This window comes from Podarcis vaucheri (assembly GCF_965113315.1).
Source record: "Podarcis vaucheri genome assembly, chromosome: 6".
NCBI classification, from domain to species: Eukaryota; Metazoa; Chordata; class Lepidosauria; order Squamata; family Lacertidae; genus Podarcis; species Podarcis vaucheri.
Window position 1 is genome coordinate 106516936 of NC_138764.1, and position 18536 is coordinate 106535471.

Genomic DNA, 18536 nt, shown 5'->3' on the forward strand with positions numbered 1-18536 from the left:
CGTGACACTGAAGAGGCTAAACCTTCTCATAAAAAGGAAAGTGTGACTCACCTGTCTCAACAGGCCAGGGTCACACCTCTGGAGTTTTCCAAGTGGCCACAAAGTCTTCAACTGCAGGGAAGGTTTTGCTGTTCATGGAAATATAGATGCAAGGTTGGAAGGGGACCCTGAGGATCATCTAGTCCAACCCCCTGCAAGCAAAAATATGCAGCTGTCTCTCATGGGGATTGAACTTGCAGCCTTGGTGTTATCAGCACCACATTCAAACCAACCAGCTATCCTTGGTGGTCAATGTCTGGAGATGATACAGACCCAAAAGGGAGGAGTGCAGTAGGCATCCATAGCAGAGACACGTAGCTGGACCTCAGTGACCCAGGAAGGTCCATCTGGCTTCTCCAGGCCCTATAGGGCTTTCCACCTAAGAACCAATAGAGAGAAGCGATACGTTAGCCAACTTCAAGTCTCTGAAGCGCTGCCACATGGAAGATGGAGCAAGCTCATTTTCTGCTGCTGCTCCAGAGGGGAAGATCCGAACCAACGGATTAAAATGGCAAGGAAGGAGATTCCGACTCCACATTAGGAAGGACTTTCTGACGGCTGTCTGGCCATGGTGGAATGCATGGTTTCAGAAGGTGATGGACTCTCCTTCATTGGAGATTTTCAGGCAGAGTTTGGGTGGCCACCTGTGAGGGACACCTGAGCTGTTATCCCTGTGCTGCAGGGGGTTGGACTGGATGACCCTTGAGGGTCCCTTCCAACTCTACGATTCTCTGATTCTATGAGGAAATGTGCCTTGCCCTTCCTAGGAGGCCACCTAGTTTGCTTCCCTGAAGTTCTGAGCTCCTTGCCCTGTTTGTGGACTCCTTCAACGTGGGCTGCTGCTCCCAGCCCTGATCGTCCTGCTCAATCTCTCCTTTACTCTTAAGTAAGAGCCTCCGTTCTCATGGTCTGGGCAGGGGGTGGGACAGCAGAGAGAGAGAGAGTGCTCTCTAACAACCGACACTAAGCAGGTCCAAAAATCACTCAACAACCATTTCAAATAAGCTTGAATTTGGCGCATTATTCTTCAGTCAATACTGGTGCCCACTCTGAAACTCTGCTTTTCCTCACACCCAATAACTCAGTGGGGGGGGGGGGGGGCTAAAGGCTGCCTTGCAGCTTTACAGGGCTGAAGTTCTGGATATGTCCTGAAAGAGGGCAGAGGAATGTCTCTACCGGCACCTTGAAGAACACCCTTGTGGGGCATTTCCTCTTCCGTAGCACCAGCAGCCACCAAGTCTAGGCTCCCTCCTTCCTAAGAACATAAGGAGATCCTGCTGGATCAGGCCAATGGTCCACCTAGTCCATCATCTTGTTCTCCCAGGGGCCGGCCAGGTGTCTGAATGGGAAACCCACAAGCAGAACAAGAGGAACATTCTCCCCTCCTGTGTCACCTGACAGCTGGTATTGTTGTAAAAAAAACCCTGCCCTTTTCCCTTATGGGGCACCCAAGAGCCCATATAGAGTCCTTACGTAGGTCCTCTATTGGTAGGAGAAAATAAGACAGGCCAACCAGAGAATATTGAGAAGCAAAGCAGCTCGTAAGCCTGATCTTTATTGATCTGTTGCAACAGGGTGCTCCCCTCAACACACACAGGAGAAAGGAGGAGGACCCCAGAACCAAGGTGTGTCCGCCCTTATATAGACATTTTAAATTGCCACTCTAGATCAAGACCACCCCCAGAAACATCATACATACATCACAGAAGGGGTGTAGCTCAAGACCACCACCCCTGATACATCATACCTACATCACAGAAAGGGTGGTCTACAGCAGAAATCTGAGTACTTTTTCAGGTTACCTGTTTAATGGTCATTTGATTGGACTGCCTGGGGAGCCTGGCCAGTCTTTTGTAATGATAAATACTTACCGGTAGTTCCTGAGCCAGGTCAGGCTCACACCCTATTCATATCTTAAATGTGCTCTTAAGACAGGATTTGTGAAGGAAAAGACAATGGGGAGGCTTTTCCATTTTCCTTTGACCTTGCAAAGAAATCAGTTTGGAAATCAAAAATGGTTTCAGGTCGGTCTTCCTGTGCCGATCTATGTACGTGCTTGGTTGGTACACTTATGAACATTTAACATATATCTAAGACCTCAAAGGGATGCGGGTGGCACTGTGGGTTAAACCACAGAGCCTAGGACTCACCGATCAGAAGTTCGAATCCCCGCGATGGGGTGAGCTCCCGTTGCTCAGTCCCTGCTCCTTTCAACCTAGCACGTCAAAGTGCAAGTAGATCAATAGGTACCGCTCCGGCGGGAAGGTAAACGGCATTTCCGTGTGCTGCTCTGGTTCGCCAGAAGCGGCTTAGTCATGCTGGCCACATGACCCGGAAGCTGTATGCCGGCTCCCTCGGCCAGTAAAGCGAGATGAGCGCCGCAACCCCAGAATCAGTCACGGGGTCCCTTTACCTTTACGACCTCAACACTCCTATCTCAGTATTCAGAAGCACTGCTGTGGCTAGTAATTCTTCCCTGCTGCACCATTAGATATGTCCCACCCCAGAAGAAGCTGCATGGAAGTTGCAAGGGTCCTCAGGCTGCACCCTGAGAACCCCTCACAGCTCAGATGCAAGCACAGGATTTGTGGGAAGCCCTTAACCCCTGGCCAACACAGGTAAGAGCCATTCCTTGGGCTTCCAGGTTGCTGATGGCAAACCACCTGGCCTGGGCTGTGCTTCTCAGGAAAGATCGGCCCCCGAGTCTGAGCCTGCTCTCTGAGCCTCCAGCTTCCTGGTTCGCACCAGAGCCAGGGGTGTTACCTGATCCGATTGTGCAATGGAAGGAGGAGGGAGCTGGGCTCACCTTGTTCTCCAGTCATCGCCCAGGAGCCTCTCTCTGCCCTCCCCACCTCCCTGCCTCCCTCCCCCTCCACCAGCCACACCTGAGAGAGCTTAAAGCTTGGCTGGCAACAGCCAGAGACCACAACATCTTCTCTGCAAGCAGCATCACCATGACGCCCGGGAATAGCAGCTGCTTCCACCACCTCCTCCTCGTCTCCCTGGTGGGGATTCTCACAGCCTCAGCTCACCTGATAGACACACCTGGGCAGAACGTTACAGGTGGGTGTGAGCGGGTGGCAGTCCCTAGGAGAGAAGGAGAGAAAAGCAACCAAAATGGTCAAAGGCCTGGAAACGATGCCTTATGAGGAACGGCTAAGGGAGCTGGGCATGTTTAGCCTGGAGAAGAGGAGGTTAAGGGGTGATATGATAGCCATGTTCAAATATATAAAAGGATGTCACATAGAGGAGGGAGAAAGGTTGTTTTCTGCTGCTCCAGAGAAGCGGACACGGAGCAATGGATCCAAACTACAAGAGAGAAGATTCCACCTAAACATTAGGAAGAACTTCCTGACAGTAAGAGCTGTTCGACAGTGGAATTTGCTGCCAAGGAGTGTGGTGGAGTCTCCTCCTTTGGAGGTCTTTAAGCAGAGGCTTGACAACCATATGTCAGGAGTGCTCTGATGGTGTTTCCTGCTTGGCAGGGGGTTGGACTCGATGGCCCTTGTGGTCTCTTCCAACTCTATGATTCCATGAAAGCCCATGTCTCCAGCCTGGCCCAGCTGGACAAAGGAGCAGAAGGGCCAAAGCTCAGCGGGGGGAGTGTCTGCCTTGCCAACAGAAAGACCCATCTTCTCAATCCCTGGTTCATTTCCAGGTAGAACTGGAAGCTACCTCTACCTGGAATCTTGGAGGCCTGCTGCCAGTCCACCAACCAACAGCTCTCAGCCTCAGAAAGTTCTCCCTGATGTTTAGCCAGAAACCCCTTCCCTATAACTTGAAGTCGTTGGTTCAGATCTTACCCTCTGGAGCAGCAGAAAACAAGCTTGTTCCATCTCCCATATCATTTAGATATTTGAAGGTGGTTATCATAGAACTGTAGAGTTGGAAGGGACCCCAGAATGTCACCTAGTCCAATCCCTTGCTATGCAGGAATCTCAGCCAAAGCACCTATAACAGATGGCCATCCAACCTCTGCTTCAAAACCTCCAAGGAAGGAAAATCTTGAGGGAGGCAGTTCCACGGCCAAACAGCTTTTAAAGCCCGAAAGTTCTTCATAATGTCTACTTCTCTTTGCCTTTTCCAGTTGCTGCAGAGAAAGCTGGCACGTGCCCCAATGCAACTCTGGTGGCGGCCCGTGGAAACTGCACAGAAGAGTGCCAGTCGGATGCCAGCTGTGCAGGGACAGAGAAGTGTTGCTGGACGGGCTGCGGGGCTTCTTGCCGTCTCCCAAACGGTAACGCTTGCCCTCCTTTGCCCCCTGCAATTCTCCTGCCCCCAGGACCCAGTCTCAGGTGGGCCTCAATGCCACGTTCATAGAACTGTAGAGCTGGAAGGGGCCCAATCCTGCGCTGCAGGAGTCGCACTTTAAGGTGCCGGATGCAACATGGGGGGGATAGCTGTGATGGGAGGCAAGTTGCCCATGGTGCCAGGGGCCCAGCAGTGGCACCGTCTCCAGGCAGGGGCCCCTCCGCGCAGGAGAGTGTCCAGGAAAAGCATGCCCAATGCTCAGATGGTGACTTGGGCTAACAGCATTTGCTGGTGAGCTGCCAGAGAGATGAGTGGGCTGCAGCAAGCAACTCCTGATGGGTGAAGCATTCCTGCAAGGAGCACAATCTGAATTCCACTCCTTCTGTCGGATGAGGGAGGGGAAGCTGTGCAGGAGCCGGCCTGAAACCCGCCTGGAATTCTGCCAAGACAGCATGGATGGATGTCCTGTCTCTCCAGGCAATGCCTGCAAACAGTAGCATTGGAAGGGACCCCCCAGGGTCATCCAGTCCAACCCCCTGCAATGCAGGATTATTTTATTTTATTTTTGCCCAACTTGTGTCTTGAACCCACGACCTTGAGATTAGGAGTCTGATGCTCTCCCTCTCTCCCCCTGCAGATAAACCTGGGTTCTGCCCTCCGGATCCCCCTATCATCTCACTGCTGGGCATCTGCAGGGATCAGTGCAGAGAGGACTCCGATTGTCCCAGCAACAGGAAGTGCTGCATGAGCGGCTGCAAGAAATGGAACTGCGTCCCTCCCAGAGAGCAAGGTAAGGGAGTGGCAGAAGAGCAGCATTTGGGGGAAGAAGACATCATTTCTGTGTTGTGGGTCTTCAGATGAAGGTCTCCGTGAACCTGTCAGTATTGATTGCTGCTGGTTTCTCATTTAGCTGATCTCATGTTTCTCCTAATATGAACACCTTTGAATGTGATTTTGCCCGAGATGCACACTTTTGCAATCTGATGGAGGCTCCTTCGCAGCTAGCAGGTGAAGCAAAGACAGAGATTTCCCAGGACTCAGCTACACAGCTGCAAATAAAACGTTTTAAGTGTGTTAAAGGTAAAGGTACCCCTGCCCGAACGGGCCAGTCTTGACAGACTCTGGGGTTTGTGCACCCATCTCACATCTATTGGCCGGGGGCCAGCGCTGTCCGAAGACACTTCCGGGTCACGTGGCCAGCGTGACAACGCTGCTCTGGCGAGCCAGAGCCGCACACGGAACGCCGTTTACCTTCCCGCTGGTAAGCGGTACCTATTTATCTACTTGCCCCCGGGGGTGCTTTCGAACTGCTAGGTTGGCAGGCGCTGGGACCGAGCAGCGGGAGCGCACCCCGCCGCGGGGATTCGAACCGCCGACCTTTCGATCGGCAAGCCCTAGGGGCTGAGGCTTTAGCCCACAGCGCCACCCGCGTCCCTTTTAAGTGTGTTACAAATCACAATATACAAATGTGACACTAGATGGCGAAAGTGAGCTATGGCAAATTCAATGTATATATATATATTTTAAAAAAAAACCTTTAAAAAAAAAAGCATTTTCACACCATTATTTTTACATGTGTGTAGATTCCACCCTAGTCCACTGAATAGACCTTGCCCGACAAGCAAAGTAGAGAGCGTAAAAGCTATATTCATGCTGAATAAGGCTAGGGATGGTCGTGCGAGATCTCATAGAAAATCATATGGCACTTGCAAGATCATTTCTGAGCTTCACAGATGCAGCATGCTGAGCAGACGTTGCCCCCACTCCCCAGCAAAGCAGAGAGTTTAAAAGTTGTCTATGCACCCAAGCAGACCTGGCAAGAAATGAGCTTCTCCGCTTTGCTTGGGTTTAACTTGTGCAGTTTCAACCATCCTACCTTCAACCACATACAGTTAAAATTGCTCAAGTTAAACATGCATAAGATGCTATTGCACTGTAGATGTGCAATAAGTGCAATAAGATGCTATTGCACTGAAATCATCCCATGTCCTTCCACTGTTCACTTGCATTTCTGTCCCCTTCCTGTCAGGTGTCTCTACCTTGTAAATGGCACAGCCTTTGGGACAGGCACATTACAAACACCATCTACAGAGATGGTGCTGTGTGTCTTGCCAAATGCACGGTGGTTCTTTTAAAATGAGATTCAGAAGTGACACAAAACACGAGTGAAAAGATTGAAGATTTGGTTTTAAACAGCAAGCAATATATACATGCCAAGGAAGTGCCTCAGTCTGCCACTGGGAAGCCCTCAAGAAGTGGCGAAGTGACTCCCCCAGGTAGCCTCAGTTTGCACAGCCCCACAGCTATCAGTCTGTGCATGAGCTTCTCAGAAACTATGCCCCAAACCATCCAGTTTATAGCTAACTAGCCTGTTAGCCTGCATGGCTTGCTTGACTGGCTACGTGCAGACAATTCATTAGCCATCTCTCCCAGCGCCTCACTTTCTCCAAACAATGTCCGACATCAAAGAAGGTACCCAGCACTATCACTTCCTTCCAAAAGATTAAGACATTAAAGGCTGTTTCTCAGCCATCAAAGAGCTTAACAAGCGATAGGGAAGGGGAAAGGAACAGGGGGCAGGAAGGGTAACCATGACGGATCACTTGTTGTTGTTGTTGTTGAGTCGTTTAGTCGTGTCCACCTCTTTGTGACCCCCTGGACCAGAGCACGCCAGGCCCTCCTGTCTTCCACTGCCTCCCACAGTTCAGACTCATGCTGGTAGCTTCGAGAACACTGTCCCACCATCTCATCTTCTGTCGTCCCCTTCTCCTTGTGCCCTCCATCTTTCCCAACATCAGGGTCTTTTCCAGGGAGTCTTCTCTTCTCATGAGGTGGCCAAAGTCTTGGAGCCTCAGCTTCAGGACTGATTTCCTTAAGAATGGAGAGGTCTGATCTTCTTGCAGTCCATGGGACTATCAAGAGTCTCCTCCAGCACCATAATTCAAAAGCATCAATTCTTCGGCGATCAGCCTTCTTTATGGTCCAGCTCTCACTTCTACACATCACTACGGGGAAAACCATGGCTTTAACTATACGGACCTTTCTCGGCAAGGTGATGCCTCTGCTTTTTAAGATGCTGTCTAGGTTTGTCTAGGTTTGTCTAAGATGCTGTCTAGGTTTGACGGATCACTTAACTCCTCAAAACACAAATATCTTCTGGATAGACCGTGCATACAGTGTGTTGCACACCTCCAGCAAAGTTATGCTCACTAATCCCTCTCTCATCTTCCCTCTGCAGATCCAGAAGCCGAGACCCCATGGAACACCTGAGGTGGGGGACCCTCCACAGACCCCGACCCCAGAGCCATGACAACCACTGGCCTCCCTCATCTCTTGGCACTTGGTCTCCTCTTCACCTTCGCCATGTTCGTTGGAGTCCCTCACCCACTTTCTCCCTTTGCACAGTAGCCCTCAATTCATATGGCTTAGTCACCACTGCTTGCTCCGTCCTCCAGACCACCTGCGCCCGTCGCTCTGTGCATGCACACAACACCTGACAGTATCAGGAAGCTGTAGGACCTCCCTTTTGGATTTGGGGTCCCACTTCCTGTCCCTCCCTCCTGGCTCAGAATGAAAGCCAAGCCAAGAAAGCAGCCATGTAGATCATATACCACAAGCAAACACATTAAAGGTGCTTCTTATCATATACAATAGAATTAAGGGTTTGTTGTTCTGTTCTGCGCATGTGCCCCCTGTGCCCTGTGTTTCCTGCTAATTATGGAGTTGAAGAAATTCTTCAAAACATTTCATGTCATGTCCCTGTTCAGGGAAGTTTTTAATGTTTGAAGTTTTATTCTGTTTTTAATGCTCTGTTGAAAGCCATCCAGAGTGGCTGGGGAAACCCAGCCAGATGGCCGGGGTATAAATAATAAATGATTATGATCACCATCAATCATTATTATATATATATATATATATATATATATATATATATATATATATATATATATTTGCTTTCGTAGATTTTCACGGGTACAGGAATGCAGGTTTTGGTGTCTTCGGGTGTCTTCCCGTGTAAGAGTCGGGGTGTCTGTGCGACGTTTCGACGAGGTCTCACTCGTCATCTTCAGGCTGGTGCTTTCGGCTTCTTGTTACTGGAACAGAGCAGAGTCTGGTGTTTGTCACCAATCAACCACACCAGACCCAAACCCAGACCCTCTCCACAGACATATTACAGACTCCATCCAGTAGCCAAACTATAGTGGCACCTCCGGATGCTACACCCCCCTGCAATCCCTACACAGATCTGGCTGGCACAAGGCACAAAACCACAGCTCGCCCCTATACACGAAGCCAAGCCAGAGCACAACTAAATGCAGCACAGCCATCTTCTCAGAAAAACTCTTCACAAGCTCAAGAGGTCAAGACACAAAAGCTTTAGCAACTAATCTACACTTAATGACCCACCCAGTGGTATTCAGAATATCACTCATGAAATCACTCAAGATATCCCTCAAGTAATTAAGGAACAAAAGAAGAAAAGGCACACTAATCTAGGAACTTCCTCTCTGCCCAGAACGTTGGAGGCTATACACCACACCCCCAACAGTATTTATAGGAACTCAAACACCAGACTCTGCTCTGTTCCAGTAACAAGAAGCCGAAAGCACCAGCCTGAAGATGACGAGTGAGACCTCGTCGAAACGTCGCACAGACACCCCGACTCTTACACGGGAAGACACCCGAAGACACCAAAACCTGCATATATATATATATATATCCTCAGAAACCCAAAAGACAAAATCCAGCTGGAAAACCAAGGGGTCTATGAAATACCCTGCAAAGTCTGCCCAGCCACGTACATTGGACAAACAAACAGACGAATAAATGCACGTATCGCAGAACACAAGAATGCCGTCAAAAAAGAAGAAAAAACTTCCTCTCTTTTCCAACACATGAAAGAAACAGGACACGAAATTAATTTTGCAGATTCCAAATTGCTCTTTAACATGGAACATCACCACAAGAGAATAATCATGGAAGCCATCGAGATAGAGAAACACCCTCACAACATGAACAAGCGTGACGACACGTCCCGCCTGCCAGACATCTGGAAATTAGCCCTCCCCACAAAAACCGACACCAGAACCAGAGGCACACAGAACACCGTCACCAATCAACCACACCAGACCCAAACCCAAACCCAGACCCTCTCCACAGACATATTACAGACTCCATCCAGTAGCCAAACTATAGTGGCACCTCCGGATGCTGCACCCCCCTGCAATCCCTACACAGATCTGGCTGGCACAAGGCACAAAACCACAGCTCGCCCCTATACACGAAGCCAAGCCAGAGCACAACTAAATGCAGCACAGCCATCTTCTCAGAAAAACTCTTCACAAGCTCAAGAGGTCAAGACACAAAAGCTTTAGCAACTAATCTACACTTAATGACCCACCCAGTGGTATTCAGAATATCACTCATGAAATCACTCAAGATATCCCTCAAGTAATTAAGGAACAAAAGAAGAAAAGGCACACTAATCTAGGAACTTCCTCTCTGCCCAGAACGTTGGAGGCTATACACCACACCCCTCAACAGTATTTATAGGAACCCAAACACCAGACTCTGCTCTGTTCCAGTAACAAGAAGCCGAAAGCACCAGCCTGAAGATGACGAGTGAGACCTCGTCGAAACGTCGCACAGACACCCCGACTCTTACACGGGAAGACACCCGAAGACACCAAAACCTGCATTCCTGTACCCGTGAAAATCTACGAAAGCATATATATATATATATATATTATTTTGACAACGTAATAATAAAAAATTGTTGTTGTTGTTGAGTCGTTTAGTCGTGTCCGCCTCTTTGTGACCCCCTGGACCAGAGTACACCAGGCCCTCCTGTCTTCCACTGCCTCCCGCAGTTTGGTCAGACTCATGCTGGTAGCTTCGAGAACACTGTCCCACCATCTCATCCTCTGTCGTCCCCTTCTTCTTGTGCCCTCCATCTTTCCCAACATCAGGGTCTTTTCCAGGGAGTCTTCTCTTCTCAGGAGGTGGCCAAAGTCTTGGAGCCTCAGCTTCAGGATCTGTCCTTCCAGTGAGCACTCAGGGCTGATTTCCTTCAGAATGGAGAGGTTTGATCTTCTTGCTGTCCATGGGACTCTCAAGAGTCTCCTCCAGTACCATAATTCAAAAGCATCCATTCTTCGGCGATCAGCCTTCATTATGGTCCAGCTTTCACTTCCATAATAAAAAAAGAATAAAAAATAAATTAGAATAGAAATGTGTGCCCCACCCCCGAGACCATTCCATTGTAACTATCCAACCTCCCAAAATTTCATCACCTCTTGCGGTGGTTTGACCCCTTTCCTGTTTTCACAGTACAAATTCTACAAACACCGTCACATAAATGGTTATAAGGAGCCATGCCTACATGAGGTGAAGAGGGCAAATTCCTGCATCTGAGAAAAACAAGCTTTATCTTATGAATTACGAGGTGTCATAAAGCGAGCCAAAAAAGTGGGCATCGGCATTTCTTTGGAGTTATTCATGGCCATGGAAATGCATCAACAGGTTTTCTCTGGTCGCCAGTTTCTCAAGGTGCTCCTCCTTCCAGTCTCTGGAGCCAGGAACACTCTTGTGGCAGCTCAATGTCACAAATGGGCCAAGGCACCAAGAAGGTCCCAGGTTTTTGTATTATGAGTCCCGATGGAATGATGCCCTGATCCGTTAAAATGAGCCAGAGAATTTTTATTTGATAGATATGATGTTGTATAAATCCTTGGTTTTCTTTTCTTCTCTTCTCTTTTTTTCTTGATCTTTTCAAACTTATTTGTTTTTTATTTCTATACTTATCTTTGTTGTATGTTTGCATTTTAAATCAATAAAGATATTAAAAATAAAATAAAATGAGCCAGAGAAAAGGCATATCCTGCTGATCTCTTTTTACTGATGGTTGCAATAAAAGGAAAAGTGCCCTTTTTTTGAAGGAGGAGGAGGAGGGTTTTTAAAAATCCATGAGTAAATTAAAAAGATGAATAACTCCTGCTGCTTCTAGAGGAACAGTTCAATGCTGCAGATTAATCATATTACAAGGAACAGGCCCAGCCTGCAAGCTGACAATCTGAGGGTCAAACCAGACCCAGGGCATTGTAGGAGCAAGGTTTTTAATTTATATGAAAATGCACAAATGGTATCAGCTGGTGTGGGGTGCGGAGGGTACGTGCCCAAAGGTGGATTCTTCTGAATACAAATAGCCCTTCCAGAGGAATCGTAGAATTGTAGAGTCAGGAGGGAGCCCTGAGGGTCATCTAGTCCAACCCTCTGCAAGGCAGGATTCACAACTAAGGAATTCCTGGCAGTTGGACATCCAACCTCTGTTTAAAAACCTCCAAGGAAGGAGTATCGACCACCACCTTCCTTTTTTATATAATTTTTTAATTAAATTTTTTTTTTGGGGGGATGCATATAAACCAAAGCCATTTCAAACATCAAAATGCAGAGTTCTTTTGAACCCTTAGACCTCCTTCTCTCCCTCCATGGCTTCCATCTTTAAGATTAAATTTACTGCATTTTTTACCCTTATCTAGCTATTCTATAACCATAATTACCATTACAACAATTCCACATTACAAGCGTCTTTCCATCCCTGCCAAAGGTTTTAACTGTTTACAGTGGTCTTCTAAATAAATGACAATTTTACTCCAGTCTTTGGAAAATACTTGATCCGCCACCTTCCAGGGGAGTTGGTTCCTCTGCCCAACAGATCTCACTTTCAGAAAGTTCTTCCTGATGTCCAGCTGGAATCCCCCTCCTCGCGACCTCGAGGGTCCCTTCCAACTCTACAATTCTATGAGGTCTGCCATAGTTGCATCTGAGTCCATCTCCTCTCTGACTGGCACCCAAGAGACCCAGAGCCCTTCATTAGGAAATGGCAGACCTGCGGAAGGTGGAGCAAGCTTGTTTTCTGCTGCTCCGGAGCAGAAGACCCAAAGCAATGGATTCCAACAACAAGAAAGGAGAATTAAGCTTCCAACTAGACCTTCTGACAGCAAGAACTGCTTGATAGTAGAGCTGATCACCTCAGAAGGTGCTGGACTCTCTTAACTGGAGGTTTTCCATCAGAGGTTGGATGGCCAACTGCCAGGAAGCTTCTAGCTGTGCTTCCTGCATTGCAGAAGAGGGGTTGGACTAGATGACCCTTGTGGGTCCCTTTCAACTCTTCAATTCTATGAAGAAGAAGAATTTATTATTTCGGTCACAGACCAGTTCCAGCCCACATACAATATCAAGGAAATCATAAAACACAATAGGGATACATTTGAATTTGCAGTTAGGTATGACAGGGACACTACAGATATAGCAACAGTTAAAAAATATATAAATTAAAACTTAGTCACTAACATATAAACTAAAATTATTATTTAAGGTCTTAATCATTCAATTCTATGACTGTAGGAGCAACAGCTGTGCAAACTTGGCAAGGTGCTTCTGTGGTCTCTGGCTGGAGGAGCAGAGAAGCATTGTCCTGGAATTCAATGGGCAAAGCAGGAAACCTCGGTTGCTTCTGGACTCCCCCAGTCCTTGGCAACGTGACCCGACTCTGATTCCCCTTGTCCTCCCCTCACTGACTGCAGAGAACAATGGACAGGCAACTGGTGACAAATGGACACAGCCAGGCAATCACTCCCAATCACTTCACCCTCCCAATCACTTCAATTTTAACTGCATCCCCTAACCACCAGTTCCTGCCAACAAAGACAGCTTAACTCCAATGAAACTGTTATAAGAATTTTAAGGTCTTATATATAAAAAATGTTCATAAATGTACCAACCAAGCACTGACATAGATCAGCACAGGAAGACCAACCTGAAACCATTTTGACTCCCAAGCTGACCAAGTGTTTCTCTACAAAGATGGAGGGGGCGAGGGAACCTTCCCATTGTCTCATGAATTGGGAAATCACCATCTCAAAGGAATGGCCAGACTGCCAGGAAAGGCAATCAGATGGGGCATTATCAGATAACCTGGCAGACAGCAAAAACAACAACATTCAAATTTCTGTTGTAGACCACCTTTTCTGTGATGTAGGTATGATGCTTGTGGGGGTGGTCTTGGGTTACATCCCTTCTGTGATGCAGATATGATGTATGGAGGGGTGGTCTGGAGCTCCAGGGCAGGAAATTTAAAATGTCTCTATAAGGGCGGGCACACCTTGGTTCTGGGGTCCTCCTCCTTTCCTGCGTGTGCGGGGAGCACCCTGTTGCAACAGATCAATACAGATCAGGCTTACTAGCTGCTTTGCTTCTCAGTATTCTCTGGTTGGCCTCTGTTATTTTCTCCTACCAATAGGGAACCTACGTAAGGACTCTATATGGGCTCTCGGATACCCCATAAGGGAAAAAGGGCATATTTTGTTTACAACAAAACAGAACTACATTTTTGCCATATTTCTGGTATTACTATGTAGAAACATACATAGGAAGCTGCCTTATACTGAATTGGAGGGTTGGTCCATCCACCTCGGTATTGTCTGCACTGGCTGACAGCAACATTTCAGGCTTAGGTAGGGGAGATTCCCGGTCCCCCTGAGTCCAGCGCCCAGTTCTCCCAGTGGCCCATTATGAGAAACCAGCAAGAAGAATCTGAGCACAAGAGCAACTCTCTTCCGCCCTGCAGTTTCCTGCAGCTGGAATCCAGAAGCACGGCAGAGGCATCTCCTCCAACGCTTCTGGTGTTTCCACGGATCAGTGCTCAGGACTCCCTGGGTCTGTGATCCGCTGCTCCAAGGCCTTGACCCAGCAGCTCTGCTCATGTCACGGTGACAGCTGCAGATGAGAAATCGTGGCTTGCCGGGAACCAGGATAACCAAACCCTGGAGAAGGAGGGCAGAGGCTGCTTTCATGCTGGCAAGGACCCACCGCCGGCTCAGATGGGAAACTCCTGTGCAAGCGCCCCCTGTTCTCCTGGGAAGGCGGCGAGGGAGGGAGGGCCGCCAGGCCAATGTATATATATAGCCCAAGGCGGTGCAACTCTGGGCAGGCCAGCCGCTTCCATGCAGCGCCATGCAGCTCCCATCCCTCTGCCTTCTCGCGGGGCTGATCGTCTCAGTGGTCAAGCCAGGGCTGGCAGGTTAGTGGAGAAGGGTGTGCAAGATGAGGAGCCAAACAGAAACGTGTGTGTGTGTGTGTGTGTGTGTGTGTGTGTGTGTTTGCAAGAAAGAGATCTCTTTTCTTCCTAATTTTATTAAATTTGCTTAGTAACATAACATTATTATATATATTCTATAAAACAAAGAATACAAAACAACATTCATTCATGCTACAATGCATAACTACATAACATTAATATATATGGTTTCTGAAGAAAGGCTTACATAACAAAATCAATTCAAAATACCACCCGGTTTACCTTTTTCTTCCCCCCTCCCCTCCAACCCTCTCCCCCCCCCCCCCGATCATATTTTTATCCATGTACACAGTCTGTTCATTCGAGCTTGTATGTTAGGGTTGGCTTCCCCCCTTTCTATCCAGTTCCTGTAAAATGTGTGTTTATTTGTGATTCTTTGGCATTTATTTCCCCATCTATCCTCTGCCACTATCTGTGCAAATATTTCTGATTGTACGTGTTCAAAAACACAACCAATCCATTTTTCCATATTCCATTTGGCCTTTTCTTTCCATCCCAGAGCAATAACTGCCATTCCAGCTAGAATCATAATCTTGTACAAGTCGCAAGAAAGAGGTGTGACTCTTCTCCTGCACAAGCAGGGAGTTCCTCTCCTCTCCAGGAGCTGCTACGAAGGGATTTGCAGCTCAGGGACTATTGATTTTTTATTTTACTAATTGCCTTTATATCTCACCTTTTTCTCTCCCAGGAGCTCAAAGTGGCGTACGTGGTCCCCCCCCCTTCCTCATTTAATCCCCACTCCTGTGAGGTAGGCTAGGCTAAGAGGCACCATCTTCCCCCCCCCCACGGTCACCCCCAGTGAGCTTCATAGCCAGAGCTGGATTTGAACCCTGGCCTCTCCCAGGTCCTACTCTGACACCCTAACCGCTACACTGTACTGGCTCGCACTAGGAGGCTGTCTTCTCCTGAATCAGACTGTTGGTCCACCTTGTCCAGTGTTGCCTACCATGGCTGGAAGCAATGGCTCCCCAGAGCTCCAGGCAGGACTCTCTGCCAGCCCTACCTGCAGATGCCTTTGGGGATTGGGACCTTCTGCTTGCGAGGCAGCTGCTCTGGCACTGAGGGATCAGCAGCCCCCACTGGCAGCTTTTCTGGAAGACCTTCCTCTCCAGAGAAACACCTTCTCTCCTTCCTCTGGTGCAGAGGAATTCACAGGAAAGGCCGGCCAACCAAGAGGAGGCTGGGAGGCTGTGACTTTTCTCTGAGAGGCTCTGCTGCCCGAATGGTCTCTTCTTTTCCACAGCAGGCGCTGGAAAGGGAAGCCCACTGCCCTCAACTCCTGCCTCTACCCTGGAGAAAGCTGGCCTGTGCCCACCAGGGAGGAATCCAGATGCCCAGCCCTCCAAGGTCTTCTGCCTCTCCGACGCTTCCTGTCCCGGCAGTGAGAAGTGCTGCAACGTGGGAACTCTGAGGATCTGTGCGCATCCTGCAATGGGTAAGTGGGGCAGACAGAGGATGGGAGCAGCGGTGGTGAGAACCACCTGCTTAGGGGAGGCCAAATGGTTTGACTTTCCACAAGCACAGAGTTAAACTATGGAACTCTCTCCCGCAAGAGGCAGGCGAAGTCCACCATTCTGGATGCCCTGAAAAGAAAATTACCGTATTTTTCGCTCCATAACACGCACCTAGTTTTTAGAGGAGGAAACAAGAAAAGAAAAATTCTGAACGAAACAGTGGATGTATGATTTTTGTGGTTCATGCTGTGGCCACAGACATGTGATCTGATGGTGAATTTGGGGTGACCCAATGCAAAAATCCTGAGGATCCATGTGGATCCATGCTTCATAACCACCTTTTTGTACCATTGCAGCCCCAGGAAACAGTGGAAACATGATTTTTTTGGTGCAGGCTGTGGCCATGGACATGCTATGTGATCTGATGGTGAATTTGGGGTGACCCAGTGTAAAAATCCTGAGGATCCATGGGCTTTTACCTCCCCCCTCCCAGGCAGCTTCCGCTAGTGTCCCTTATCTCTCTTCCAATCCCACCGATCAGCTGTTTCCTTTCAACACTCCCTTCCCTCTTATTTACCTTAGTGTCTTTTCCTTAGCCAGAGCAGTTTTTTGCTCCTCCTTTTCTTCTAATTTCTCTCCTTATTGCTTTAGTCTTCCTGTCCCCCCCCCCCGCTTTGCAAGTTTGCTGTCTTTACCTCCCCCCTCCCAGGCAGCCTCCTTTATCTCTAGCGTTCCTTATCTCCCTCCCTGATCGGCAAACGATCAGAGGCTTTGTTTCAACACCCCCTTCCCTCTTTCAAAAAAAAGCATGATCTGCTTTTCGCCCCGGGGTAATTCGGCTCCAGGGACCACGCATTCGCTCCATAAGACGCACAGACATTTCCCCTTACTTTTTAGGAAGAAAAAAGTGTGTCTTATGGAGCAAAAAATACCGTAGGCAAGTTCATGGAGGAGAGGACTCTCCATGGCTAGTAACCACGATGGCTCTGCTCTGTCTCCAGAGTCAGAGGCAGTGATGCTTATGAGTACCAGCTGCTGGAAGATACAGGAGGGGAGAGTAGCTCTTGCCCTCAGGTCCTGCTTGCAGGTTTCCCATTGGTTGGCCACTGTGAGAAGAGGATGCTGGAGGTCGTGGACTCTCCATCACTGGAGGTTTTTAATCAGAGGTTGGATGGCCATCCAGGGCCTTGCAGAGCCAGGCAGAGGCCCAGGCCAGGTAGATAATCTGCCCCCCCTTTTTTTTACCCTGGGGATAACTGAGGTCTTATCTTATAAATAAGTAAGTATATAAATAATTTTCACAAAAGTTATGCTGGCAAATAATTTTATTTCAAGGCTTGAACTGTACCTGCATATAAAGACAAAATGGAAAATATAGATATACAATAGTGCTTTTTAAAAATACACAGGGAAAAGGATTATTTTAAGTATCTACATTTAAAAATGCTTTCCTAGCTTTCTTTTCTGCAAATTCTTGAATTACGCAGGAAAAATCAAGCAACTTCACCTTATCGTGGTGCATGTTTATCATTGCTAAACCATTTAGGCGTTCTTGAGCCATTGTTGATCGAAAGAAAGACTTAATTCGTTTTGTGAATATGCTGACCGAGGCCCCCTTTGGAATCTGAGGCCCAGGCCAAGTGGGCCATATGGCCCCCCCTCTGTCTGGGCCTGTGGCCACCTTTCATGGATGCTTGAGCTGAGATTTCTGCATTGCAGGGGTTGGACTAGATGACCCCTGAGGGTCCCCTTCCAACTCGACATTTCTATGCTTCTATGCTTCTCTGACTAGATGGACCATTGCCCTGATTCACCAGGGCTCCTCTTATCTTCTCAAGCCTCCCCTCACCCCTGGCCATTGGCTCAGCCAACTTTCTGCCATGAATATTCAAAAACACTCTGAGTGTTTTTGAGGGGAAAGACTCTGTTCTGAAATGCTAACAAAAAGTGGCTCAGAGATAAAATGCTTATATTCCGTGAACAGGAAAGAGATATTGAAACATCCCTCCTGATTCTGCCTTTCCAGCAGCAAACCTTCATAGAATCATAGATTTGTAGAGATGGAAGGGACTCTAAGGTTCATCTAATCCAACTCTCTTCAATGCAAAAATCACATACATCGAAGTCGGTAGATAGGCACCATTATTTCTGTTGTACATAAATTTTAGAGAAAAAATGTCAGTGGGAAGGGGGCCATGATTTTCATTTAGCTTGGTTTCTTGGCAAGATGACTGTCAAACCAGGGTGAAAGAATCAGCTCCAGGAATAACCTCAGCAAAGACCTGCAGTAGCAGCTGGATCAGGCCAAAGGGGCCCCATCCAGGCCAGCATCCTCTTCTCGCAAGGGTTGAGCAGATGCCTCTTGTGGAAAAACTGCCAGCAGGACCTGACCACAAGAACCATCCCCCTTCCTTTGTTTTCCAGCAACTGAGATTCAGAAAGCACTGCTGCCTCCATCTGTTGAGGCACAGCAGAGCCATCCTGCCATCCATAGTCCTTTCCTCCTCCATGAATCTGTCCAATTCTCTTAAAGTCATTTTGGACTCATAGCTGTCCATGGAGGCTCAGGTCCATTCCGTGTCCAGGGCAGCTGTCCACCAGCTCCATCTGGTATGCAGGCTGAGACCCTCCCTGCCTGAAGACTGTCTCGCCAG

At 48.2% G+C, this 18536-nt stretch overlaps 2 protein-coding genes across 3 annotated transcripts in view; both read left to right on the forward strand.

Moving 5' to 3' along the window:
- Positions 1-2910: 2910 nt before the first annotated feature.
- On the forward strand, positions 2911-8182 carry LOC309535037 (waprin-Phi1-like). The gene is made up of 4 exons (XM_082227691.1): positions 2911-3102; positions 4127-4276; positions 4928-5080; positions 7529-8182. Exons 1-4 carry the CDS (start codon positions 2994-2996, stop codon positions 7558-7560), a joined length of 444 nt encoding a protein of 147 aa, XP_082083817.1. The 5' UTR covers positions 2911-2993; the 3' UTR covers positions 7561-8182.
- Positions 8183-14176: 5994 nt separating this feature from the next.
- The window catches only part of LOC309534133 (uncharacterized protein), a 36010-nt gene continuing 31650 nt past the window's right edge, over positions 14177-18536 (forward strand). Inside the window, exons 1-2 of one of the 2 annotated variants that reach the window (XM_082226161.1) lie at positions 14177-14371; positions 15672-15863. In XM_082226161.1, coding sequence (XP_082082287.1) covers positions 14305-14371; positions 15672-15863 — 259 coding nt within the window. In that variant the 5' untranslated portion in view covers positions 14177-14304. The remainder of the gene's footprint in view (positions 14372-15671; positions 15864-18536) is intronic. The other variant, XM_082226162.1, reaches the window with a different exon arrangement.